Raw genomic sequence first — 25,480 nt, forward strand, 5'->3', positions numbered from 1 at the left:
GCCAGTGTGTGACCACAGGCCTTAAGGACCTTGGGGGAGGGTGTGTGTCTAACACTCTTGTCTACATTTCTGTTGTTGGGGACACAGAGGACAGGTGACCCTTAGACTCCACGAAGCATTGGCTTACTTCTGAGGTCCTAGCTGCAGATCTGGGCGTTCTCCAGCAGTGCTGTGCTCTCTGAGCCCCTTCTAGTGTTGGGGGTCTGCATGCGCTGTGCCGTGGCTCAGTTCTGCAGAGCGCTGGATAGCTCTCAGCCTGTTTTCTGGTCATCTCTCAGGTTCCTGTCTCATTCCTGGTGTGTTTCATTGGCTAGCGTCTCCAGTGAGGAGCTGTAATGGGTTGCTCACTTTGCTCCCATTGATAACCTTTTCAGTGTCATCCTTTTACTGTTACAGGAACACTTGGGGATATGATCCTTCCTGTCCGAAGGCTTTTTTAAAAAAGTATTTGTTTCTTTTTTGTTGTTGTTTATTTATTATGTATATACTGCACATCAGATGTTGTGAGGCACCATGTAGTTGTTGGGAATTGAACTCAGGACCTCTGGAAGAGCAGTTAGTGCTCTTAACCGCTGGGCCATCTCTGCAGCCCTGTCCAAAGGCTTTTATGTGGAGTGGTTTGGTGTTTTGTTTGGTTTTGAGATATGGTCTCTATATAGCCTGGAACTTACTGTGTAACCCAGGCTGGCCTCCATCTCACAGAGGTCCGCCTGCCTCTGCCTCTGGAGGGATAGGTTTAGCATTTGCCGCCTCACCTGACTGGATGGGTGTTTTGTGTGGGTTTTCTGTCCGGAGCAGTTTTCTAGGCAGCTCTGGGGGTCAGTTCTCTGGTCTGATTCCTTACTGTGGGGGCTGGCCTGTCACTTTACATGCACATGTGGGCAATATGGTTTTCTGTTTGCCCTTCCTTTCTCTTCCACTAAGAAATCTTGATCAGCACCCCAGGACTCCCAGGAAAATGTCCAGGGCCAGGACCTTTTCCAGAGGGAGGCCCATGACCTGGCACCTGCTTCTGTGATGGGCCCAGGCCATTTGAGGTGCTGTCTGCAGCGGCTGATGCACTAACCTCATCCTCAGAGCCCAGCTATTTAAACAGCCTTCCTAAGGGGAAACATCACACCCATCCTAGGGTACTGTGTATAGGAGCCACGTAAGGACTTGATGTGTCATCTTATGGTCATCAGATATGTCTCCACTGTCTTGGCCTTTGAGCCTCATGGCCCAATCCTGGACTGCTTCCACCAGGGCCTGGGTAGCTACAAGCTCATGGGGAAGGAAGGCCATTGTGCTGGGCTGTGTGGATCCCAGCACAGGAGTTGCCCTGCTGTTCTGAGCCCAGCGGCCTTTGTGTCTGAGGGTGGCCATGACAAAGTGGCTCTTAGGGCCCTGGAGAGCCACTGCAGTCAAATCTACAATAACATCCTGCCCCCTGGTGTGTGTGTGTGTGTGTGTGTGTGTGTGTGTGTGTGGGTGTGTGTGTGTGTGTGTGTGTGTGTGTTTTCTTGCCAGGGACTTTCACGTGGCACTGGTCTTGGCCTCTGGCAAGATGAGGTGAGGGCCCTGTCCCCTCTTTAGGTCTGTGCAAATTGCCCTCTCCTGCCTGGCACTGCACAGGCGTTATGGGATCATCTTCCTCGTCCTCAGCAGTGGGTGCTTTTCAGGGCTCCTGCAGCACCAGCTGCTTGGCACTTGACCTCAGTGTCATCATAGCCATGAGCTCAGGCGGAAGATGGTCTCCAGTTCCCAGCTCCAAGCCACACGGGGGACTGAGAACGATGGTCTCCAGCGGGGCCTTGGAGCTTGAGGCTCAGATGGGTGAAGGTCTGGGAAGACACCTGGCCTGTGGGAGCCAGACAGAGGCTGCCAAGGTTGAAGGCTTTGAGCACGTTAGGGCAGCTTGGATACACAGCCTGTGCCTCACTGTCACCTGCTTGACAGGCTTCCGTGTGGCCTACTCCCACCAAGCCTGTGTGCCCCTTCCTGACACAGTCATTTAGTTTTTAACTGGCGAGGCTTTTGCTTATTTATTTTCATTGTTCTTGATAATAATTCTGAGCCATTAGAGAGGAAAATTATATTCAGAAACGCTGTTTCTTGCTTTATTTGTTTGATGATTTAGAGCGATAGAGAGCAGCACATACGCTGGCTTTTATAGTCTGGTAATTATTCACATCCATCAGCCCTTCCGGGGTATAAACAGAACACCGCGGAAATTGCACTATTAATAGCGGCCTCCTCCATGGGCAGGAGGCAGGCGGGAGGGCAGGAAGAGAGACCGGTGTGTCCACAGAGGCCTCTTCATCCTATTGCACCAGGGTTCAGCTGGCTCTGCCGCCCACAGGGCTGAAGACCCATGGCACCCGAGGCCTTGAAACTCCTTCCTCCTACTTGAAACCTGTACTGTACCGTTGGGGCCATGTTCCCCAGATGGTCCTAGGCTGCTCAACACTGTAAACTCAGCACAGAGTTTACATCCTCAGCCTCATGTTGAAGCACTTGGTGCTCCTATGTCCCCAGTTTGCCCCATACCAACTTTCCCCTGTGGGTCTCCCACTCTCCCCACATGGCTCGCTCAGTCATTCTCCAGGGTCAGTCAGCTGTGTGGTCTGGATTCGGCGATGTAGCCATTAGAGTCCTGACTGTGGTAGTTGCACACAGGGATGAGTCACTCTTCTTGTCCCTGGCACAGGTTTGTGGGCTCAGCTTTGTTTGGGGGAGCCAGATCAGCTATCTTGTCCTTCCTGGAGACCCCGTCTATTGCTTCCTTCTAGAACCTTCTATCTAAACTCACCCTTAGTCAGTGCTTGTTTCCCATGGCTTCATGAACCACTAAAGTGTGGGAGAGTAGCCGTGACTAGCACACTTCTCTCAGGGCTGCGTCTGGAGTAGTTCACCCTTTCCCAGAAGCCTCTGGTCCCCTCCTCTATATCTGGGTTTGTCTCCCAGAGGGTCCCTCAGCACCAGGCCTCCCATGAAGGTGTAGAGCTGCTGTCTCCCCCTGGCCAGTGCAGAGTCCTCGGTATGGTTGCCAGGGAGACCAAATCCATGAAGCATGCTGGAGACAGAGGACAGTGCTGTCTCTGCTGTAGATCTCCGGGAAGTACTTTGTGGATAGCAGAGGCTTTAGAACATGAAGGGGAGTCCCAGGGGATGGTGGGACTATTCAGAAGTCTGTATTCCACCTGACATGTGGTCTCTGGTCTATGCATAATTGGAGGAGCTGGCTAAACCTTAGAACCCCCGGGCCTTGAGTTGCCTGCTCGGCGCCCATCTTGAAGGCTTTTCATAGCCCCTGAAGGGTCCTCCTGGGCCCTGTACACAGCCAGGGCAGCCCGGTGTCCACACAGAGCCCAGCCAGCCAGAAGCTTCTTTGCCATCCTGAAGCACCCCAGGATGTCTTGGGACGGGTAGGTTGGCTTGGTCTAGGCAGGTATAGATCTTTCAGTTATTTCTGGGGACAAGGACAGTCCTAGAGGAGCAGGGGCAAGGCACATGGGGCCTACTGAGCACACGAGTTGTGTGTGTGTGTGTGTGTGTGTGTGTGTGTGTATACGTACATTGGTATAGGTGGGAGGGAGGAGGTGTGCAAACAGTAATCAGAGTTGACACACAAGAGAGCCTGGAGCAGTCTGCAACAGTAGCCACTGCCCAGGACCAGTGTGGGTGCTGTCTGGGCACAGTCACCATGGTGTGGCAAGTTGGTGCTGGAGGGAGGTTGACCTCATGGTGAGACACCTGCCTTGGCTGAAGCTTGGAGATGGAGTCCCGGGTGGAGAGGTGGCTCGTGATCCTCTGCAGTACTGTTGCACAGGTCCCAGCCTGGGCTGCCCTTTACTAAGCTGAGGCTGCATGTCAGTGATGTCTAAGCATGGGGCAGGCCTGCAACGAAGGCTTAGTTCTCATGGGTGTAGGCTCTGCTCCGGGAGCCCTACAGAATCCATGGGAAGGTTGGCTCTGCACTTGGCTATGGCTACCCAGAGCTGTCCTTCAAGATGGGGTTAGTCACCTTGGCTTCTGCAGCCTCCTCCAGGCTCAGTGCTGGGCCCTCACCCTGGTTTCCTCAGCCTGGAAATCAAGGTCCTCATTGGCCATGGACTTCGGCTGGGTGGTGGGTGAGCACAGTCTCTGGCCTCATGTGGCTGCAGCAAAACACAGAGGTTCTCAGCCCGGTGCTCCCTGCCACGTGTCCACAGGCTCATCTCCCCAGGGCCACCCTTTTGCACCCCTGGCCAGCGGCCTGCAGGCTGCACTTCCCGATAACACCAGGCGTGTTCCAATGTATTAAACTTCCAGCAGCCACCAGATTCAATTAATCTTATCTTTACAACTCCCAATTACAGGCACTAATTAAGTGGAAGGCGCTGTGGACTGGGGATGCCGCCATTCATCATTGTGGCCAGAGCTGGGAATTGGTTCCTTTCAGGCCTCGGGTGTCTTCCCAGAAGCCTGCCTGCTCTGCCCCCACCCCTATTCTGGGGGCCCCTGGCCTCCATCTCGGTGCTTTGAGCTGTGAGGAACTCAGCATCGCTGCCTGAATGAAAAGAGACTGTGGAAGGAAGCTAACCTCAGCTTGTGCAGACACGGAAACTCTGGAGTAACCCTGGAGCTGAGGGTGCCCAGGTTTTCTTGGACAGAAGTCCTAGAGGCACCTGGAAGTTCCTTATCATGTCCTCTGTAGGTCTGATGACTCCCAACACCTTTATATTTGACTGAAAAATTCCTCAGTTCTAGGCTGTTCTGGCCTACATCTTTTTTTTTTTTTTTTCTTTTTTCTTTGCCTCTGGGCCCTGCAGGGTGCTGAGCTACCCCCTCCCCCTTCCTGTTCCACTCCAGGAGCTGTCCCAGTGTGACAGGCACCATGTTCACTGCCTTAGGGTTTGGTGGTGACAGCCCTGTCTGTTGTCTGTGGGTGTGGACTGTGTTGGCCAGAGGGCCTTAGCTCTGATGTGCCCCCTTCTCTCATAGGTACGCCATTCCACCGGAGCACGGCAAGCGCCTGGAGCGCCTGGCCATAGGTAGGTATCTGAGCCCCTGCTCAGCCCAGGTGGGACAGGGACAAAGATGAGATGGGCAGGTGGCCTATGCAGGTGAATCTTACAGTGCTTGTCTCCTGGTCACTCCCCTGATGCAACATGACCACTTTTTACCCATCCCTCTGGGCCCTCTCCTTGCGGTGATGGCAGAGCTTTGGGTGCTGGCTGTCAGAAAGGAACCAAGCAGCCAGGCTCAGGTAGCAGAGAGGTCCCAGCTATAGGCACTGGGCAGGTATAGTGGGCTGAGTGACAGCATGCCGTGCATAGCCTGGCTCTCTGAGCTCAGTAGGAGTGCAGCTCAGTCTTCCATCAGTGACACTCATCCTCAGATAGGGGTACAGCAAGCCCTGTCAGCAGCCCTGGTCACCATAGGCTATGCTTTGCTTCAGTACTGGGTTTCACTTGTACCCTAAGCTGGTGGGGAGCCCACCATCCTCCTGCCTGGGTCTAGGATGTCTGAACAGTGTGTGTCACCATACCCAGCTGTCCCTTTCTCTCACACACTCTGCTTGGGATGGGACCGAGGGCCTCATGCGTGCTAGGCAGGCTCCCTGCTGCTGAGCATTCCAAGCCATTTGGCTTTTCTTTTGTTGGCTCTTTGAGACAGGGTTTAGCTAAGTTTTCCAGGCCAGTTTGAAACTCATTTTGCAACCCAGGCTGGCCTTGACCTCCTGCCTCAGCCTCCAAGTGCTGGGGCGACAGACCTGTGCCACCATGCCCAGTTCACCTGTTCCTTTGTCAGGTGTAAGTTTGAATGTGGGAGCTTAGAGACGCACACATTGAGAGCATCTTGAGTCCTGACTACCTGAAAGGGCTGTCTGTCCTCTTTCATCCCTAGAGCAGCCCTGACACACGTCCCATCTCCTGGTAGCCAGGAGGGTCAGTTTAGGGCTGTCAGGACCAAGAGGGACTGACTAGCCACACAGCTTCTGAGGGCCTTGGGTCAGTTGGGTCTACAGCAGCTCTGGCCTTTCCTATCAATTTCTCCTCAGCTGTATAACTCCTCAGGAAAGCTAAGCCAGGTCCTGCAGGGCCCAGCTACTGGAAACCTGCTGCTGCAGACATCACCCTAGACATCTCCCACTGCGTGTTTACAATATGCACTTGAGCCTGGCTGCTAAGGCAGTGCTGGCTGCTAAACCAGCATCCCAGTCCCACTGTGCCTACCCGCAACCTCAGTAGCTGTAAACAGCCTAGATGATGCCTCCACAACTCAGATCCTAAGGCCACAGGCATGGTAGGGCATCCTGGGAGTCCTGCAACCCCACCATGGCAGCATCAGAGGCTCTGTATCTCTCTGCCCTCCGTCCCCTTTTCCTAGTCTGTTTCTGCCTCTCCCTTCCTGTCTCCCTCTGAGGAGGGCCCATGAGGACACTGAGCCCAGGGTGATCCGGGATGCCCCGCAGCTTAGTGAGCCATCTGCAGACTCTCTTCTGCCCTTGAAATGACACCACAGGTCCTGGGGGGTTAGACTGTGGATACCTTGTGGGTACCCTGAGTGAGCTGGTATCATTTATAAAACACAGGAAATTCTCTTAGCTATCTGGCCCCTACTAACAGTGTCTCCTCTCTGTACATGAGGCGGACAGTTCAGTGAGCCAGGCTCAGGTGAGTCTTACTCTGGCCTCTGGAGACAGTGAGGCTGGCCTCTGAGTGACAGGAAAGGCATGGTCAGGCTCAGTGCCCTCCAGTAGCCACATCTCCATTCTCAGGAGTAGCAGGGGACATAGGTGGCAGGTGGTCTTCTTAGAAGGTGTGTGCAGAAGCTAGAGGAGGGAGAGCCAGCTGCAGGGTTTGAGTTCTGAGTCTCCAAAGTGGCTGCTTCAAACGTCTGGCCTGCAGGCCGTGGTGGTACATGCTTTTAATCCCAGCACTTGGGGCAGAGGTGGGTGGATCTCTGCGTTTAAGGTCCTCCTGGTCTACACAGTGAGTTCCAGGCTAGCCAGGACCACATAGTGAGACCCTGCCTCCAAGAAAGAGTAAAGAACAACCCACCCTGTCCACACAGTTCCCGCCAGGGTGAAGAAGCCCCCTGGAACCAGAGGAAGGACTGAGCAGTCTGTTCAGGGGAGGGCGGGGATAGAGCAGGGAGGGAGGCAGGGTGCATGACACAGCAGTGCCCCGCAGGAGGCCACATGAAGCTCCCCTGTAGCTCTGGTCTTGGCAGCCCTGAGACTTTCTTTGGGCATGCGCCACTGATGCCACCCACGGCAGAGCCGGGTGGAGAGGGCTCACGGTTAGCACAGAGAATGAATAGCTGAGCCGTAAATGGACTTATGGGGAGAAGCACCCGCGGGAGAGCACTAATGTGGGGGCGCTAATCACTTCAGATGCGAGCCTTTATTAGGGCCCTAATGAGAGCCACTTAAGCCGTGCATTAAAAGGGGGGAATGTACCTCTGGCAGCAGCAGTCATAATTTTAACCAAGGCGCTTTTAGCACCAAGGAGGGAAAGTTGAGGACTCGGCCTTCATCCCCTTTGGAGCCTGCTCTTTCAGCTGAGCCTCCTGCCAGCAGCCAGGGCCTCCAAGCCCTGCTCTCCATGTGCCCCATGCACATGTCTGCGTGTGCACACATATGAACATGTGCTTTTGAAGTAGACATGCTGGCCTGGAGGCTGGACAGTTGTGTGGGATTATGGAAGGGCCCTTAGACTGAGGCTGTGGGTCAGTTTTGCTGTAACCTGCTTTGCCCACAGCAGACTTCTGTGACCCTCACTGTGGTGGGTGATGGTGTGCAGGTTCCACAGGATCCATGGGACAGTGCTGTGTGGTGAGCAGCTAGTCTAGGAACTGCGTGTGCCCTGCCTCAGTTACTCTCTGTGTGCCTGCTGCTTCTGAGGCGCTATGGCTGAGCCCCAGCCTGCCCTGGGCTTCTGAAGGACAATCGTGGGAACTGTGGTCCTCAAGGAGCCTGGGATTCCAGGACATGGCTGAGCCTTGAGGCAGCTGTCCCTGTCCTGAGGTAAACAGAGCATCTGCCTGGTAGGAACATAGGCTGCACCCTGTCCTAAGGTCAGCTGTGTCCTGGGGCCTCATTTTCTCCTCTTTGGACTGCTGAGGTGCTGGGACTTGGAGGCTGCGCACAGCTGCTACACCTGTGCTGTCTCAACCATGTCCTTCAGGGAGGTGCTAACTGCTGCCAGCTCTCTGCCCATCCGTATGGTGCTGAAATGCTGGCTCCCAGAGCCTATGTGCTCAGGTCACCACAGTGACTGTCCTGGTGAATAGAGTGGACTTTGCTGAAGAGCTTGCAGCAGAGGTGTGTGTTGGGCAGTTGCCAGTCACTGGAGTAACAGCTGCTTTTGTCTCCCACGCTGCTTGGCAGTAACATACTATAATCCACCTCACTGAGGCTAGGGCTGCGGCCCTGGCCTGAGACCTGCCTGAGGTTCCAGGTCAGTGCCTGCTCCTCAGGACGAGGCCATCAGCCCCGGGGCCCCACACTGACGCCCACTCTGATACCGCTCTCCTCCGCCCCAGGCTTCTTCCCGGGGAGCTCGCAGGGCTGCGATGCTTTCCTGAGGCACAAGATGACGCTCATCTCGCCCATCATCTTGAAGAAGTATGGCATTCCCTTCAGCCGGGTATGTACAGGCCCCTGACTGGATTCTGTGCAGGTGACCAGCTGGTCTTGGCAGGTGACCTGGTTCTTCTGCAGAGGAGATCGGGGAGGGGACAGGGCAAGTGTGAATTTGGCAGAGTCTTTGCTGCCTCTAAACCACACAGAGCCCTTTGCCCGAGTGCAGGTCTCTCACTTCCCAGGCCACACCTGATGTTAGCTGCTTATAGTCAGCAGGGTGGCTGGCCCCTGAGTGAGGGTGTCCTGCTTAGCAGTGAGTGGCTTAGCCCTCCTGAGCTTGGAGCCTGAGCCCATCCTGCATGCTGCTGTAATGGCTGTGACGGGGAAGGTCTGAGCAGGAAGAGCCAGCCCTGTGGCAGCTGCTGGCGCGTGGGGGAAGCTGGCAATTGGCTTTTTACTCCTGAACTGACAAGCACTTTAAGTTTGTAGACCCAGGCCCTTAGGATTCTCCATGCAATGTGGGGGCACATCCCAGCAGGAAAGGCTAACCCAACTGGGCGTGCGTCGGCAGAGGAGTGCAAGCCTGTGTGCCCTGGGGACCAGGGAGGGAGAGGGGCCTCAGGACAGCTGTTTCTGAAGGTCTTTTTGAAGAGCAATTTGTCAGCCCAGGAGCGAGTTGTGTGATGAGACCCCTCACTCCGTGCTCACATGGGGCGTCAGCATGTTGGAAATTGCTTCTGACATTTCAATCAAGGCAGCCGCAGCATCCGGCTGTGTTCTTCCTGCTGGTGCCGCCCGGAGGCTGCTCCCGGCTATGTCTCTGAGAAGCACAGATCCTATTGCCAGATGGCAGCAGCATCACTTGTGGAAGCGAGAAGTGTCTGCGTTGTAACTGGCTTGTGGAGAATATTTTCTAGCTGGTGCTTCATGCACAGGGACCCCTGTGGACAGTGCCTTCCTGGTCCTTTCCTCCGGGGCAATGTCTCGACAGCGCTGTGGAGTGTATCCAGCCCCACGGCAGCTGGCTTGCCTCCAGACTCTATACTGCTGTGTTGGCTGGCCTGGGCCTGGCCTGCCCCAAAGGCTTGTGGGTGAAGGCCCTTGTCTGGCATCAGAAGTCAGTTCCCTTGCCTTGGGATGGGGCCTAAGGACAGAGCATCAAGCGAGAGATGAGTGTCGTCTTGCAAGTGAGGCACGGGTCCCCTCATCGGAATTCCTGTCACCCTTCAGATGAGCAGCTGCACACTGCACTCGTGAGTCTGTAATGGTATTTACTTTTAGAAGGGAAAGCTGATCAATAACCGGCTCGTTAATAATTAAGAGTGTGTATTTCTGTAATCTGCCATCGACTTCCTCATCTGTCCTGCTGAAGCGTCTCCCGCTTTCTCCCTGACTGGCGCCGGCCCCGGCCACTGTGGCTCTGCCGCACAACCATCCATCATCTGACGCCTCCTGATTTATCCCCGGGCTCTGTTGATAGCAGTGAGGGGGAAGGCAGGGGCTTAGCGGCATCCAGGACACAGTGACTGTGACAGGAGCGTGGTTCTGTTGCCACCCTGAGCAAGACTTTCTCATGTCTGTTGTCTGCCCATGCCTGTGTTCTCATTGCCAGCCTTAGCATGTGTGGTGTGCTGCACCCCAGAAGGCCAAGTGTGATAGCTCCCACCTACCGTGTGTTGTACCATGAATGCTGGACCAGTGGTGAACCAGGGTCACCACCGCTGTCTAAAGAGACGTTTGCTAAGGCTCTGGGCCTTTCTTTCCTTTGTCCACTTAGAGCTCAAGGTGAGGTGGCTGAGACCCCCCTGGAGGTGCTGTGACTGTCAGGACCAGGGGCACACGTGTGCCATACTTCACCACCTTTCATTCCGCCGTGAGCAGCTGTCACTTGGGTAGGAATTTTAAAAGATGATGCCATGCCACCGACTTCCCTTGATTGGTGCAATTAATTATTTGAAAAGAAAAATATTAGTGCATTCTCCAGGACTGGCTGTGCTCCAGACCATGTTGGTTTTGATGGATTTTTGACAAGTGGCTGGTGTCCACTCTCTACTTCCCAGCATTACCAGAAGGAACCCACTTACATGGGTGAGGTAGCCTGTGGGGACACATATCCCAGTAATGATTATTGTGATTTAGAACGCTCAGAACGAGAAGACACTGGACACCTTCTCAGTATGGTTCGCATCACAGGGAGCCACTGTGGCAGGCACATGGGGTGCTGCCATCCAGCCGGGCCATCTGTGGAGGCTCAGAAGCCCTGGGCCAGTGAAATCTCCTGTGTGCACAAGATGACGCCAGCACCAGAGCACAAGCTTTGAGAAGCCAAGAGTGACCAGCGTCGCAAAATGAGCCAGGCTGAGGGGCAGGTCCTCCCCAGAGCTCTGGAACCTTTGTTGGTACCTGCCAAGCTCAGAATCCCACTTGCGCTCTTCAAGCCTTCCTGCTGCTCAGTAGACAGTGAGGACCCAGCAGCCTCAGAGAGAGGCCCCTTCTCTTGGAGCCTCAGTCTCCCCTCAGGAGCACGTGTCCTCCTGTCCTTCTGGTCTGCCTCTGTTTTGGGGCTGAGGGCCATACAGGTCAGCAGCTGTTCCAGAGCATCCTTGGACCTGCCAGTGCTGTTCTCAGCACAAAGGGCTGCATCTGTACCTGCCTCATGGAAGTCATCTATGTGACAGTGGTGTTATCCAAGGCGGGCACCTCTCCACAAGATGACACTGCGTGTGCGCCACCCTGGCCTCAGCAGGTGTGGCTGTAGCAGCCCATGGCCCAGTGCTACACTGCGGGTGGATGACCATTGTCTTCTTGGCCTGGGTGGTACGGCCAGGCCATGCTGGTCATGGTGCAGAGTAGGGGCATGCTTCTCACTCTGTGACCTTTGGTGGTTAGTGCTAGAGCCATGTCTTTCCATGTACCTCAGCCACCAAGGGCTGGCATGACTGCATTTTCCACCATGCCAGCTTTGCTCCTTGTTTGCTTGGTTTTTGAGACAGGGTCTCACTGTGTAGACCAGACTAGGCTAGAACTCAGAAAAGTCCACCTGCCTCTGAGTGCTGGGATAAAAGGAATGCACTAGCATGCCCAGCTCTCTTTTTAAGAAACTGTTTGTGTGTCTGTATGGGTGTGAGTGCTGTAGCATGCGTGCTGAGGTCAGAGGATAGCCCACAGAAGTCAGGTATGCATTCCCTCCTTCTGCCCTGGGAGACCTAGGGATTGAACCCGTATTGTTAGGCTTGCCAGCAAATGCCAAACGGCACTGAAGAGTGCCAAGCCATCACACCAGGCCTCACCCACATTCCTGTTGAGCCTGTCAGGATCCCACAGGTTCCTGAGCTCTGTGCCCCTACTAAACCCAGTGGGTCATGAAAGAGCTTGAGCAGCCATGGGCCATCTTCAAGCCTGTATCCATCCGCCTACCCCCCATGAGTTGCTCACTCACTCTCCTCTGTAGATTACGCAAGAAGCCGGGGAATTCATGATCACGTTCCCTTACGGTTACCATGCGGGCTTCAACCACGGCTTCAACTGCGCTGAGTCCACTAACTTTGCCACACTACGCTGGATCGACTACGGCAAAGTGGCCACGCAGGTAGGTGTGGCGGTCACCTCGGGTACAGTGGGTGGGAACAGTCCTACACCTGGGTGCACCCCAAATGCTGGTGCTGCTTGTGGAGGCAAGTGTTTGTGGGTTCTGTTTTCAAGGAATCCCATCTTTGTTTTTTTTAATGTCTTAGTGCTCTGCTGGGACCATCTCCCCTGGGCAGTGTTGCTCTGGTGAACTGGCCTTTACTGTTGAGCCAAGTTATTATCAGTTTGTTTTGTTTTTTGAGATATCACTCATGGGCTAGCCTGGTTCTGCTTTGCCTTCCCTAGTGGTGGGACGGCAGGGCGCAGGGTGCCCCTATGCCCAGGACTGGGTCACCATTTAGCTTTTTATCTGTTGCTACATTTCATGTGCATGTTCATGGGCGCCTGTGTACACCTATATTCCACGTCTGTAGTCTTCCTGTGTGAGGCAGGGTCTCCTGGCCATGGCTTCCTCAGTGCCCCATCGGCCTCTCATCTCATGGGCATGCACTGGCACATCCACCTTTGTGCAAGTTCTCAGGTTAGGGATTCAGATCACTGCTTTGCCCACCAGGCCGTTTCTGCTCCTCCCCTGCTTGCTTACTTGCTGCCCTCACCCTGCTTCCTTGGGGGCAGTCGTCTCCTTTTGTGGCTGAACACGAAGCCAGGGCCTGAGTTCTGGCCAGGTGTTCGCTAAGGATGCAATATGGACCTGGTTATCTGCTCTGGGGTTATTGGGGCCTGTTTTCAGTCTTCATGAAACACTAAGTCTGGAGTGAGGTAGGGAGGCAGCATAACCCAGGGTTGGGACCTGTGTCTGGTGATGGCCGACACTTTTCATGGCTAGGGCTGTTGGGATGGCAGTTAAGATAACCTGCACCTGTGGCAGATTGAGTTGTAATGGCAGGGCCTGTGCTCACAGGGCTGTCTCAGCCGCAGCCATGACAGGAACTGCCCAGATAGTAAAAGCAATTTCAGGCTCAGCCATGTGTTCACAAACAAGTAACATTTGGGGAGTGCCATCCGCAATGGCGCCATGCTCACATTGTCAGTCAGTATAGCGTGAAATTAGGGAACAAGTGGCCCGAGGCACCACAGACCAGGCAGGGACAGGGCAGAGTGGCAAGTACAACACCCTCCCACATCTGCCCAGCTGCCAGGCTGGCCTTAGTGAGGCAGTATCCACCAGTGAGGGGGGAATATGAGGCCAGCTGAGGGTGGGGCCTCATGGTAGAAACTGGGGACCAAGACTGTGCTCCCTAGCCAGTGTGGGCAAAGAAGCTGTGAGGGGTGACATGCCATGCAAGGGCAGGATGGGGTCTGAGCCCCAGGGCATCTGGGCAGGGTTAGTGCCCATCTCCCCTGTCTCTCCTCAGCCAGCTGTTCCCACGTGGTGGTCCCAGTCCCATACTGGCCTCTGCCTGCATGCTCAGGCTGTGTCCTTATTGGCTTAAACCCATTCTCCTGGGTCCTCACCTGCTCTCTCAGGTGCACAGTGCCAGTATAGTGGCAGTAGGAAGCTGCAGGCAAACCACCTCTCTCCCTCTCCTGCTCAGTGGCAGAGCAGGTACCACTTTTCATTTTTAATGGCTGAAGGGGTGTAGAGGAATACATGGCCATGGTAGGCACTGGAGTGACACCTGTGTATCCCTAAGGAACAGAAGAGCCACTAGCATGGAGTCATTCACCCCGTCCATGCAGTGCCAAGCCAGGTCCTCTCTGCAGCCTAGTACCCGCTGAGTCTCCCAGAAAGGTGCTTGCTGGCTGTGCAAGTGAAGGCCTGAGCACTGCCAGCACTGTGAGCATCCCATGCCTCTTCCTTCATAAGGGCCCGGGCAGTGAGCAGGGCCAGCAGGCCTCCGGCCCTGGCAGTGGGAGGCAGTACTCAAACTCGCTGCAGCTACAGACTGGCCTCTGGGCCAGGAACCAGCACATACTGGGGCCACCAGGATCTCTATGGGGACAAGATGCTGCAGGAGACAGGGAATTTTCTAAATTGTGCAGATGTGAGTGCAGACTTTGTGGGAGGCTCAGCTCAAGGGAGAGGACTGGTATTGGGGCATCTAGGTCACCCGGGGCAGAGACCCCAGAGTTCTCAGGCCAACTGCAGCAACTCATGGACCCTTTGCAGAAGGCTGCCTCATGAACCACATCTGCTCCGACCTTTGACCTTGGCAACTGCTTTCTTGGGACAGATGTAGTATGGTCTGACAGACAGGGATGGCCAAGGCCTACCTGGTAATAGTAAGGGAATATTACGCAGCCATCAAAATAGTTCTCCCATGGGGTTTTTTCCACCTTTACTGGCATGGAGAGGTGACCTCAATAGTCTGACTTACAGGGCAAGTCATAGGCCATGAACATCAGCTCCCGCTTCTGCATGGGAGGGGTGTGTGTCCATGTGTGTCCTTATGTAAACTGGCTGTGTGGAGAGATGGGGACAGCAGAAAAGCTAGTGCTAGCTCCGCCACCCTCTTGATTCCTTTGACTTTGTCTTTTGTGGTCACAGCAGGGTAGTCGGGAATGGCCTTGGTCATGTGGGTGCCTTCCAGAGTCTCTTCCACATGTGGCACCATGTGGGGCACCAGTTGTAGCTAGCAGTTTTGTTGGTTTGGTTTTGAAGTGAGGGTTAAAGTCAACCAAATGAAGCTGGGGTGATGGTGCACGCCTCTAATCCCAGCACTTGGAAGGCGGAGGCAGGAGGATTGCTGTGAGTTCGAGGCCAGCCTGGTCTAGGACAGCCAAGGCTACACAGAGAAACCTTGTCTCAAAAAACCAAAAAAGAAAACAAACACACACACAAAAAAGGCAACCATAAGTGCACATGAGGTCCTGGTTCCGTCCCCAACACCAGAGAAAGGAGCTGAAGGCCATCTTCTGTTACATAGTGAGTCTGAGGCCAACCTGAGCTGCATGAGAGGCTTACCTCAAAACAAAACAAAGCCCCAGAGACAAAACAAAGGCCCGTTTGGGGCTTGGGCCCCTGAGGCTCCAGGCATTCACCCTTAACAGAGAGGTGTCTGAGCTGTGCCCAGTGCACACACAGAATCCTAGCGCCTAAGAAGCTAAGGCAGGAGGATTGCCATGAGGTTGGTCACAACCTGAGCTATGGTGAATTATCTTGTCTCGGAAGCAAAAATGAAAAAAGCTGAGCATCTAGAAAGTTCAGCCGCCCAGCCATGTCACTTTACCTCTCTCATGTACAAGGGCCTTGAGTGAACTGAATTGGCTCAGCACTGGCCAGCACTCTGAACATCCCTTGCCTCTTCCTTCGTAAGAGACAGGCAGTGAGCTGGGCCAGCAGGCCTGGCCTGTTCCCTGCTCCATGAAACCAGCACCCTCCATGGAACGCTCACCCTGGCCTGACAAACAGGAGCAGAGAGCCCAAGCGACTTTGACAGTGGTGCACAGCAGGTGCCATGTCCTGCGTGCCCTCTAGGTTCCTAGCCTGTTCAATAGACCTCTATATGAATGTGGAATGAGCCTCTCTAGGACCACTCCAGGTCAGCCCTCCCGACTCTGAGTTCCCCAGGGGTGACATGGGCAGGCCTGAGGCACACCCTGTCTGCCTGCCTGCTTGGGTTGTCAGCGTTTGCAAGCTGGAGTACCTTCTCCACAGCTAGGTCACTAAGTAGATCAAAGGGGTTCTCCAGCAAGGGGGAGCTGCCTGCACAGCCTTGCTCTTCACTAGCTGCTGCATCCGCCCTTGCAAATGCCACATCCGCACACTGCAGGGGAGGGAGCTCTTCTTTAAACGGTCTTTCCCCAAGCCGGCCAGGCTGAGCTGTGATGAGGCTGAGGATGTGATTGAGAGTTTGGCCCTGGCTGCAAATTTAGTGGTTTCTGTCCCCTTTGCAGTCCCTGTGGCCCTACGCCAGTCTTCCCAGGAATGCTTGGCACGCCTCAGGGGGTAGGCACTGGAGCTGGGAGGCCTCCTGTGGAGTTGAGGGTAAAAGTCTGGAGTTGGCCCCCTTGCTTGGTGCTGTGTCATCACACCCTTGTGGTGGGCTGGCAGCAGCAGGCATTGGGTAAGAAGCACTGAGATTAATGACCAGGTGAGGACGGACAGCCATGGTCCCCGCTGTCAGTGGCAGCGCTTTCCGTGCCGCAGTTAGCTGTAGACTGGGAGGCATGAAGCTGGGCCTGCAGCTGCAATTGCTGGGTCTGGGCTACCAGTACCACCTGGCCACCCTACTTGACTGACCCCTGGTTTGTCCCGTGACAGAGCTGTGTGCACAAGGCTAGCTGTTATGAAATGTGTTTCTCCCTTGCTCCCTGTCAGAGCCTTACTCTGCCGTGCATCCATTGGCCGTACCTCATGCTCCCTGAAGGCTGTTGGGAGCACAGAGGGTCCTGTGTAAGGCTGACTCCACCTTGTGGCACAGCTGGCCTGTGGTTGGGAAAGGAAGGCTCCAGCAAGGTTCCCTGGCATGGGCTCTTCAGCACTGTGCATGGTTTTGGAGTTCTCTGTGCAGTATCCTAGCCATGCACCCCTTGTCAGAACCTCCCACATCCCTGATGACAATAGTGTTCCCAAGTGTTGTTTGAGGGCCCTGGCTGGGGAGGTACGTGTTGACCCATGACCCCTACCACTGACTCCCCAGTACGTTCAGTGAAGAATGAGTGCATCATGGACACAGACCCTGGACACCCCCACATTATGTAGCCAGGGCATTGCCACTTGTGCCTCAACTTCCCCATGAGCCAGGTGGGGCTCCAGGGGTTCCCATGTCAAGTGATGTTGGGATGTTCTGGGCTGCCCTGGGAGGCCCCCAACGTGGCAGTGCCAGGTTTTTGGCTTATGATGGTCACACTGAGGTTTGCACAAAGCAGAGCAAAGAGCAGCATAGGGAGAGAAGGCAGGCTAGTGCTGCCAGCACCTTGCTCACTGTGCCCTGGTGTCCCGTACCACCCAGGACAAGTCGCCCCGTCAGGCAGCACTGTGGGCTGGCGCCTAATCGTCCTGTGCACAGGTCCCTGTGGCTTTCTAATGAACTAGATGTTGTTGCAGTGCTGGTAATCACAGCAGAAATGGGCCAAGCCGCAGGCAGAGCTCTGTGCTTTAACCCTTAGTGGGCTGGAGCGTCTGGCCATCAAACAGATGGCTCTGCAGAAGTGTCTCCTCAGTCACCATGCTCACCTTCCTCTGATAGGTGCACACCTGTCACCTTAGTAGGCCGAGGCAAAACTATTGCCTCACGTTCAAGGTCATCCTCGGCTATATTATTTCTGACTGGGAGGTTATGGTGGCATTGAGAAGGTGCGTGTAGCCACAGCCAGTTGGCATGGCACCATGGTTTAGCAAGGCCCACCTTTAAGGACTGACAGACCAGGCCTGAGGCAGGCATCCAGAGCATACAACTGTGGCTCAGTCTTCATCAGGTCAGCAGTGGGCAGTACCCCTCCTACAGCCTGTGGTGTGCCCCTACTCTGGCTGCTGGACCCCATGACAGGAGTTCATCTGTTCACACTGTGGGGCCCCCACCTCCAGATGAGCTGGGGGCCCAGGAAAAGTGGTGGTGACTGACCACTTGGCTGTGTTGCTTGCTTTGAGAGGGGCTCTGAGTTTGGAGGCCATTTTGGACACCTCAGCATGGACAGGATTGCTGTAGTCAGGGACCTTGTATGGTCATGTTGTCTGTGTAGAGGAAATACGGTACAGACCTGGGTGGGAGGGGAGGGACGATCACATCTGAACATGTCCAGCCACACGTGACCATGGTGGTCAGCTGGGGACAATTTTGCTGTCCCCCTCAGGACTGGTGCTTTTTAGGGATGCTATGCGCCACCCGCAGTTGGTACCGGCCACCCCAGCATCAGGCTCTGTGTTCCGCCCTGGTTCCTGTGCCGTGACTGAGCGTTGTCACCACTACACTGGTGAGAGCAAGAAGGTCCCAGCAGTAACATGCTATTCGGGTTGGTGGTTTTATTGAGCTGCGTTTTAATCATCTCCTCTCCAGCCGCTGCCTCCCTAGCTCACTGCTGTACATGAGCAGGTTCTGCTGTAACCCAGCATCTCAAAAGAACACAGCCTACAGCCAGAGCTCAGAGCCCACAGAGGATCCTGGGAGTCCAGGTGGCCTCACTGCCGCACACCCAGCCCATCTTTGAGTGAGGCAGTGGGAACAGATTCAGAGTGTGAGGATGTGGAAGCCTTGGGGGCAGGGGTGTGCCAGAACCTCAGTGCCTGACTTGGCCCTGAAGGAGCCAGGAAGCTGAGGGCATGTAAGCCCTCAGTAGGGCTGGAATAAGCATGCATGCACCCCACTACAGCGAAACACCTTCAGAAGTCCTCAGTTGCTGGAGATGCCTGGCACATAGACACAGTCCATCCATGGGGATGGTCCTGGGGCCAAGGCTCAACTAGGCCCAGAGCCGTGGTCTAGCCACACAAGGGATGTGCAGAGCCCTGAAGCTGCTGATGGTGCCCTGTGTTTGCTGGCCACGTGTTTTGCATCATTGGACAAGCACTTCCATGACTTGGGGAGTCTGGGAAGATACATCTCTTTTGTGTGTCTGATGATCTCACTGACCACACGGACCTAGATAGGCTCCTGATAATCAGTGGCCCAAGTGACCTGTGAGGTAGACAAGGGGTCTCCATCAGGATCTTTGAAGGGGTGTGGATAGTGACACAGATGGTATAAAATGAGTAGAGCAGGAGTAGGCCAGGTGCCACTGTGGGGTCTCATGCAGCAGTACATTGAAGCTGTCTGTGCCATGTGCAGGCACACTAAGCTCTGGACCATCGCACAGTGCTGAGGAGGTACCAGGCATCTTAGGCTATGAAGTGGCCGTGTGATTGCAGCAGGATGCAGGATGCAGGATGCCATTTTTCATAAAGTAAGATGAAGAGTGTGGGGCTGGGCAGTGGGAGCTGCAGGTCTCCCCAGAGGCTGTGTGCAGAGTTGGAGGCTGGTCCAGCTCGGCTCCAGGTCTGCTTGTGCTCACCTCATGGGAACCGTGTGGCAGGCCTTTCACTCCTCTGCATCTGCAGAGCCACCCTGCACCTCCAGGACCCGGGTCGGTCTGTGCTCATTGTGTACGCTGCAGATCCCAGTTCTTCTCTGCCTGGGAGTTCTGCTGAGCCGGACAGGATTGCCCGCCAAGGGGCAGCTGCGAGCCTCTTGGGCACCAGGCTTGGCCACTATGGCTTACAGTCCCTGAGGGGCCACCGTGTGGGGTGGGCAGGATAGCACACCCTGCAGGCCACGGCTCAGTGCTCAGATGTGTTCTGTACTTCACAAAAGCCCCTGGTTTTGTCTGGCTGTGGTCACTTCCCATTGGACAGTTACGGAGTGGAGCTGAGAAGAGCAGTGTGGGGAGCTGGGGATACAGCGTCACTTCCATCTGGCTACTTCCAGGTGATGATGGCAAAGGACAGGAAGTAGAAGCAGGGATCCCAGGCACTGGGAGCAGCAGACTAGCCTCCCTTGCACCCCAGAAAGCACTGCTATGCTCTGTGCTTCCACCTGCAAATGTCAGTGTAGACCCCTTCCCTAGGGCTGCCATGAGGCACCACTACGTTAGCGCTTAGAGGACAGTGGGTCTGCAGTCAGCTTTGGGGGCTCCTGGAGAGAGATGTGGAGTAGAGCTGGTCATTCTTGCTTCCTCCCGTGCTTCCTTGGCCTAGACTCCAGCAGGCAGCATGCAGGGAGGGCCCTTGGTTACTACCCTTCTGGACAGTGTCGCTGCCCCTTGACCTGTGCTGTTATAGGCATCCTGAGGGAATCAGGCAGGCCCCTGGTCACAACCTGGGGCTCTGCTCTTCATTGCTTACACCCATGTCACATCCTAAGCAGGTGCGTTCTGTGCCTTGCACTGGAAGTCCCTGCACTTCGCTTTGGGGAGACCTCAGCCGTCCCAGCTGCCAGCGTGAAGTACGGCCATGGACAGCAGTACCTTGCCTCTCACTTGCTCTCCCTGGGCCCCAGCAGCAGCCCTGAGAAGGCTGTTTGATACGTTGATCACCCCAGACAGTGACAGGCTGGAGTGCACTGATCGTAACCTGTGCCCTCTCATAACTCCCCAGCTTGTCACGAGTGAGTGACAGCTGTGTCAGCCGAACCTCTCAGCCTAGACCATTTCTCCAGGTCCATGACAGGACCCCTGCTCAGGACTCCAGTGCAACCTCAGGGGAGGGGCACAAGGGGAGCCTTCCCTCCCATCGTCCCTAAACCCCATTCTGAGGCAGACTCAGCAGGTAGCCAAGTCCAGGTCAGTGGCTGAGGAAGGCCCCTGGCCTTCCATGCCTCAGCCCTCCTCAGGGAGCCCTCAGAGCAGAAAGCCCCTGGCCCAGCCAAGTAATAGGGTGATCTATCTGCTTCCTTACCCTCAGGCGTGGAGCACTGCAGCTGGGGTTTCCATGACCACCATCACAGATGCTTAACTACAAGCTTGTACTGTTGTGTGTGGTATGTGTGAGGTGCCTGCCTGATGCTATGTGGGCCTGGTGTGACTGTCCTGTTGGTAGGGTGGCACCAAGGGATGGTGAAAGTGAAGAGGCTGCTACAGGTGAGGTGCCTGTGCCTCCGGTTCTGGAAGATTCTCAGCAAACTGCACTGAGCAAGGGTTCCTGGGATGCAGCTGCTGTTTTCAGGCTGGCAGTGCGGTGCCACCCTTGGAACTCGGTATCAGAGCTCTGGCTGCCCAGCCACAGGAGTACAGGCACAAGGTGCAAGGACCTCACAGGTGGTGGATGCAGGCCTTCCTGGCAGCCCTGATGGGAGTGTACGGTGTGTGTGTGTTCCATCATGTTGTTAGTCATTTGTCCCAGGATACCCTCATTCCTGCCTGCTCATAAGTGAGCCAGTGCCAGCAGCTCTGGAGAGCGGTGCCACTCAGGCCTCGGGAGGACCCGCTCTCGCTGTTAGGTATCTTCGGAGAGCTTGCTAATTTCCAACGTGGATAACACCCACCCTCATCATAGTCTGGGCTTTACCAGAAAGGGCTGTAGTTACCCGAGAATCCCAGGTGGCAGTAGGATGCCCAGGTGATAGCTGCCCACCAAGAAGGGAGCCCTAAGGCCACTTTTGCCCCCAGGAGGTGATGGAGTCCAAGCCTCCACCTTCTCTAGAGTGGATTGGGCTCAGTGGCCCCACTGCTTTCCTTCTTTGTGGCTCAAGGTGATGATGTCCAGCTCTGAGCAGGCTCCAGTCAGACCCTCTGCACAGGTGGACCTCTGTCCATCAGGAGAGAGGACTTAGCTGTAGAGAACTGTGCACCATCTCTTGTGCTGATGGTACTAGCCTGCTGTAGCCAGATGCAGAACCCTGGTGGGTGCTTCCCTGGAAGATGGAGCAGGCACTCCCTGTGGCTGAGCTGTCAGGCCACCTCACCACCCTTCTCCAGGTGACCATGTCTTAGATCCACCAGGCTGCCGCTCCCAGACCCAGCTCCTCGACTCCTCACAACATTTGCTTTTGGGCCCACGTGGAGTGTGTGAAGGCCGCTGTCATCGCAAGGCCAGCCTGAGCTGGCAGCTCTATTCTGGCTGCTGGTACTGGCCATGGAGCCAGTGCTGGCTGCTACGGTATCTGTGGGCCCTGTGGGAGCACTCAGGTGCTTTTGCTAATTACTGACGGCAAAGCGATGGCTGAGCTGCTTGGCACAGATCCCTTAATCTGCAGTTGATGGGGGCTCAGGGAGGCCAGGCCCAGGAACGCGCAACCTGGGCACCATCTGCGGCCACCGCTGACTGGCCAAGTCCCTTCTCAGCCGCTATCCTGCACATTCCCATTAAGCAAGTTGAGTTTGCTGGGAATTGCTCAGCCATAAATATTCCCTCTCGCTCAGCATGCTGGGCCCAGTCAGGTCCTTAGTGCCTCACCTCACCCCCAAAGAAGGGATTCTTCAGCAGGTTGGGGACACTGGAGGGACACTCATCACACACATGTCTATTTCCTTCCTCTCTGTTAAGGACACCCCAAATGCAGCCATAGCTGCTGTGGAATTGGGGCAGAGAGCTCACAGTGGGCTTAGGAGGCCACTTGCTACCCTGTCTGCAGTATCACAGCCTGTAGTCCCCTCAGGAGAAGAGACCCAAGAGTGTGTCAGCTACCCTGTCAGTGCTCTACTCCAGCCCAGCTCGTCCTGTAACAGGGTTGCCATGGTGCTTGAGAGGCTTGTATCCACAAAGCTGGGATGGAGCCTAGCTTGGGAGTGTTCAGGCTGGGTAGTGAGCACAAGGCCCTGGCTGCTCCCTAACCTGTCTGGATTTGCCAGACCCGGTCTTGGATCTTCTAGGCCCCTTTGGATGGCAATGAGACTGCCTGGTCCTATAGGTGGTTTACCTGTAAGATCTATGTTGCCCTCTGGAAATGATGCTGTGTCTATGTTTCTTCTCTGCTTCTTGCTGGGCAAGGCTGGGCATCCACTCACAGACAGGCATTCCCTCTGGGAGTCTCTGCCATGGAAAGAGGTCTCTCAGCCTGGCCTGCCGTGGTGAGGGCAGGGAGCATGCTGCGCTAGCAGTTCCATCCTCATACAAAGTGGTGTCTGCAGCCTGGGAGCCAGATGCCTGGCGTGAATGAGACTCAGTCAGTGCCCCTGTGTGTCCCCACAGTGTACATGTCGCAAGGACATGGTCAAGATCTCCATGGACGTGTTTGTACGCATTCTGCAGCCTGAACGCTATGAGCAGTGGAAGCAGGGCCGAGACCTCACTGTGCTGGACCACACACGGCCCACGGCCCTGAGTAGCCCTGAGCTCAGCTCCTGGAGTGCCTCTCGTGCCTCACTCAAGGCCAAGCTACTGCGCAGGTGAGTGGCTGCACCCCAGTGCCCTCCCCTTCCTCCACTCATTGTTTTGCTTCTGCTTCTATAGCAGGGGTTATCTGAGCAGTGCGGGCAGAGCCCCAGGCCCTATGCCTGGGCATCCGAATGCTTGCCACTAGTTCCCTTGGTGACATAATCCTGGTACCTTTATGCCTCTGAGAGCTGCCAGGTCCCCTGCAAGCATTCATGGGGCCAAAGCCCATGCTTCTAAGGATGCCTGGACCCTACTGACCTGCTCCTTACAGTAGTGTGGCTACCTCTGACTAGGGACATGGACAGGGCTGGTGCAGCCTTGGTGCTGGCCTCTAGCGGGTAATAGGGATGGGGAGGTGACCACTAAGGAACCACCACTGTTGACAAGACTTGCATAGGGATGCGCCTGCTCCCTTGGCCTGCAGACACTGCAGTTAAGATCCTGACGATTTCCAAATCTTGCAGAATCTGTGACATCTTCTGGAACCATCTGTAGCCTGCAGCCTTCATTGGCTGTGCTGTGGGTAGCCTGCAGTCTTCCATTCCTGGAGAGCTCAGGAGTCTGGCCCAGGGGTCACTATTGGCTGTGCCCTGCCCTGGCCATGGGTCCCCTCAGACAGGCCCTGGGAGCTGTTTCTGTGTCAGTCACCTGTGGTCTAAAGCCTTCCCTCCTCACCACGTCCTCTTCAACCCTGCTGCGTGTGTCCTGGAGTCTTACCACCAGTTTTGCTCCATGTCCTCCTCTCTTGGGCAGTCTGTGGTTCTAGGTCATTCTGCAATGTCTTTCTTTCCTTCCTTGCAGGGCCCATGGCAAGCATCTTATGGGGTCTGAGTGTACCTGGAGGCTTTGTGCTGGGTGGGTTCTGATGGATGGTTTTCAGGGTTGGGGCTTGTGGGCCAGCTGAGCGGATGACCAGCAAACAAACACCACATTCTAGGACCACAGTGACACCAGGGCCATCCAGATATGGGACCTCCCACCCTCATAGCTGCAGCCAGCCTCTCCCAGGCTTCCCTCCCAGGCAGTGTCCCACCCCTGCTCTCTGAAAGCTGTGCCAATGCCACAGTGTCTGAGTAGCAGGTAAAGCCCACCTCTAAGGACATAATTCTTGTTAAAGCTGCTAAAATGTACGAGAGCAGAGCTGTTTGTTTCTCTGTGGGAAGCACTTGTCATGCTTCCGCTTGTCCACAGCACACGGTGCTGCGACTTTACTGATCGTGTGCCCAGATTCTCCCAGCTGTGCTCATGACCCTGCTTGGCTCCCTTGGGGAAACTGAAGCACAGTAGGGGTTCAGAGGTGGAGTCAGGCACCTATCTCCCCAACACACCAGAGCCTGGGGTACTGGAGCATTGTTTTCTACAGGTGCTGAGAGTACCCCTGGCCTCTGCCCTCTGTGCAACATTTCAGTCACAACCCTAGACATCAGACATTTTCCATTGGCCCCTTGTAGGGTGTTGCTGTCTAGACCAGCGGTGGCATCTCAGCCTCCTCACCCCATGAAGGCCCCTCTTCTCTGCTCCTGATGTTTGTACAGGGCTCTCTCAAAGCTAACTGCTTCTCAGCACAGGCCTAAGCACAGGCTATCCTGTGCCACCCTGTCCCCATTCCCAGGCTCCTGTTTCTTGCAGCGGCTTAACAGGTGGGCTGACTCAATGCTCCAGTGTGACACCCCAGCCTCCTGACCTCATCACCAGAGTCAGCCTGTGACCTCAAGTATCTGATGGCTCTAGGACCACTCATAGCCAGGGCCTCAGAAATGTCTCCTAATCCCACAATGTGCCTCAATTTCCCCGGGTGATATTTTACATGCTGCCACTTAGTGGCAGGAATGGAGCCCGATGAGGGAAGCCAGAGCCTTCAGGCAGCCTATAGCTCTTTTGTGGACACAGGTCACCCTGTACCTGCAGCTGTCATCTCTCACTTGATGTGTCATGCCTCAGTGAAGGCTGTGAGCTTCCTCCTCACCTGTCACTGAAGTACCAGAGCACCAGCTTTCTCCCAGATTTGTGTTGTGTAAATGCCAACACTTGATTTCCAAAAGTTGACAAAATGGTGCCCAGTTCAGCCATCTGCTAATCCCACTGGGGTGTGCACGAGAGCAGGACTGTGCAGGAGCAGCTGTGTGGCTCAGAGTCCTTGAGAAGACAGCAAGAGGCCTGCCAGACCAAGCTGGACTCGGCCAGGACTTTTGGGAGCTCTGGGGCCTTGGATGGCTTACATAGGCCAGGGTGGAGCCCTGGGTTGGAGGAATCTTAGCCTCACCTTCCTGAGCCCTGAGTGCCACATACAGGATCCACCAGTGGTTCTGATCCTAAATATGGTCTCTGTGGAGCCTCTCTCTGCCTTCTATACCCTTATGCCAAGCCCCTTACCACCTCCCAGTGCATCCTTCATGCCAGCTCACAAAGAAGCCAGAGGCCAGGGTGGGGCTGAGACAGTCTTCAAGGCCATTCCAAAGTCACCAGAACATGTGGCAGAAGAGCAGGGACAGGAAAAGCCAGCACCACTGCAGAGAAATGTGAGCCCCCAGGGAGCAGCAGAGAGAAAGTGCTAGAAGTCAAGGAAAGGCAGAGGGGTCTAGCCTTGCACAAGTTTTAAGCAAAAACAC

General features: G+C 55.2%; 1 protein-coding gene across 1 annotated transcript in view; it reads left to right on the forward strand.

Annotated features, from left to right (window-relative positions):
- Kdm4b (lysine demethylase 4B) overlaps nucleotides 1-25,480 on the forward strand; it is a 64,925-nt gene that overhangs the window by 25,125 nt on the left and 14,320 nt on the right. Inside the window, exons 6-9 of the mRNA XM_051139930.1 lie at nucleotides 4,966-5,015; nucleotides 8,515-8,618; nucleotides 12,006-12,143; nucleotides 22,686-22,882. Of these exons, the coding sequence (XP_050995887.1) occupies nucleotides 4,966-5,015; nucleotides 8,515-8,618; nucleotides 12,006-12,143; nucleotides 22,686-22,882 (489 nt within the window). The remainder of the gene's footprint in view (nucleotides 1-4,965; nucleotides 5,016-8,514; nucleotides 8,619-12,005; nucleotides 12,144-22,685; nucleotides 22,883-25,480) is intronic.

This window comes from Acomys russatus, chromosome 31 (assembly GCF_903995435.1).
Source record: "Acomys russatus chromosome 31, mAcoRus1.1, whole genome shotgun sequence".
Taxonomy (NCBI): domain Eukaryota; kingdom Metazoa; phylum Chordata; class Mammalia; order Rodentia; family Muridae; genus Acomys; species Acomys russatus.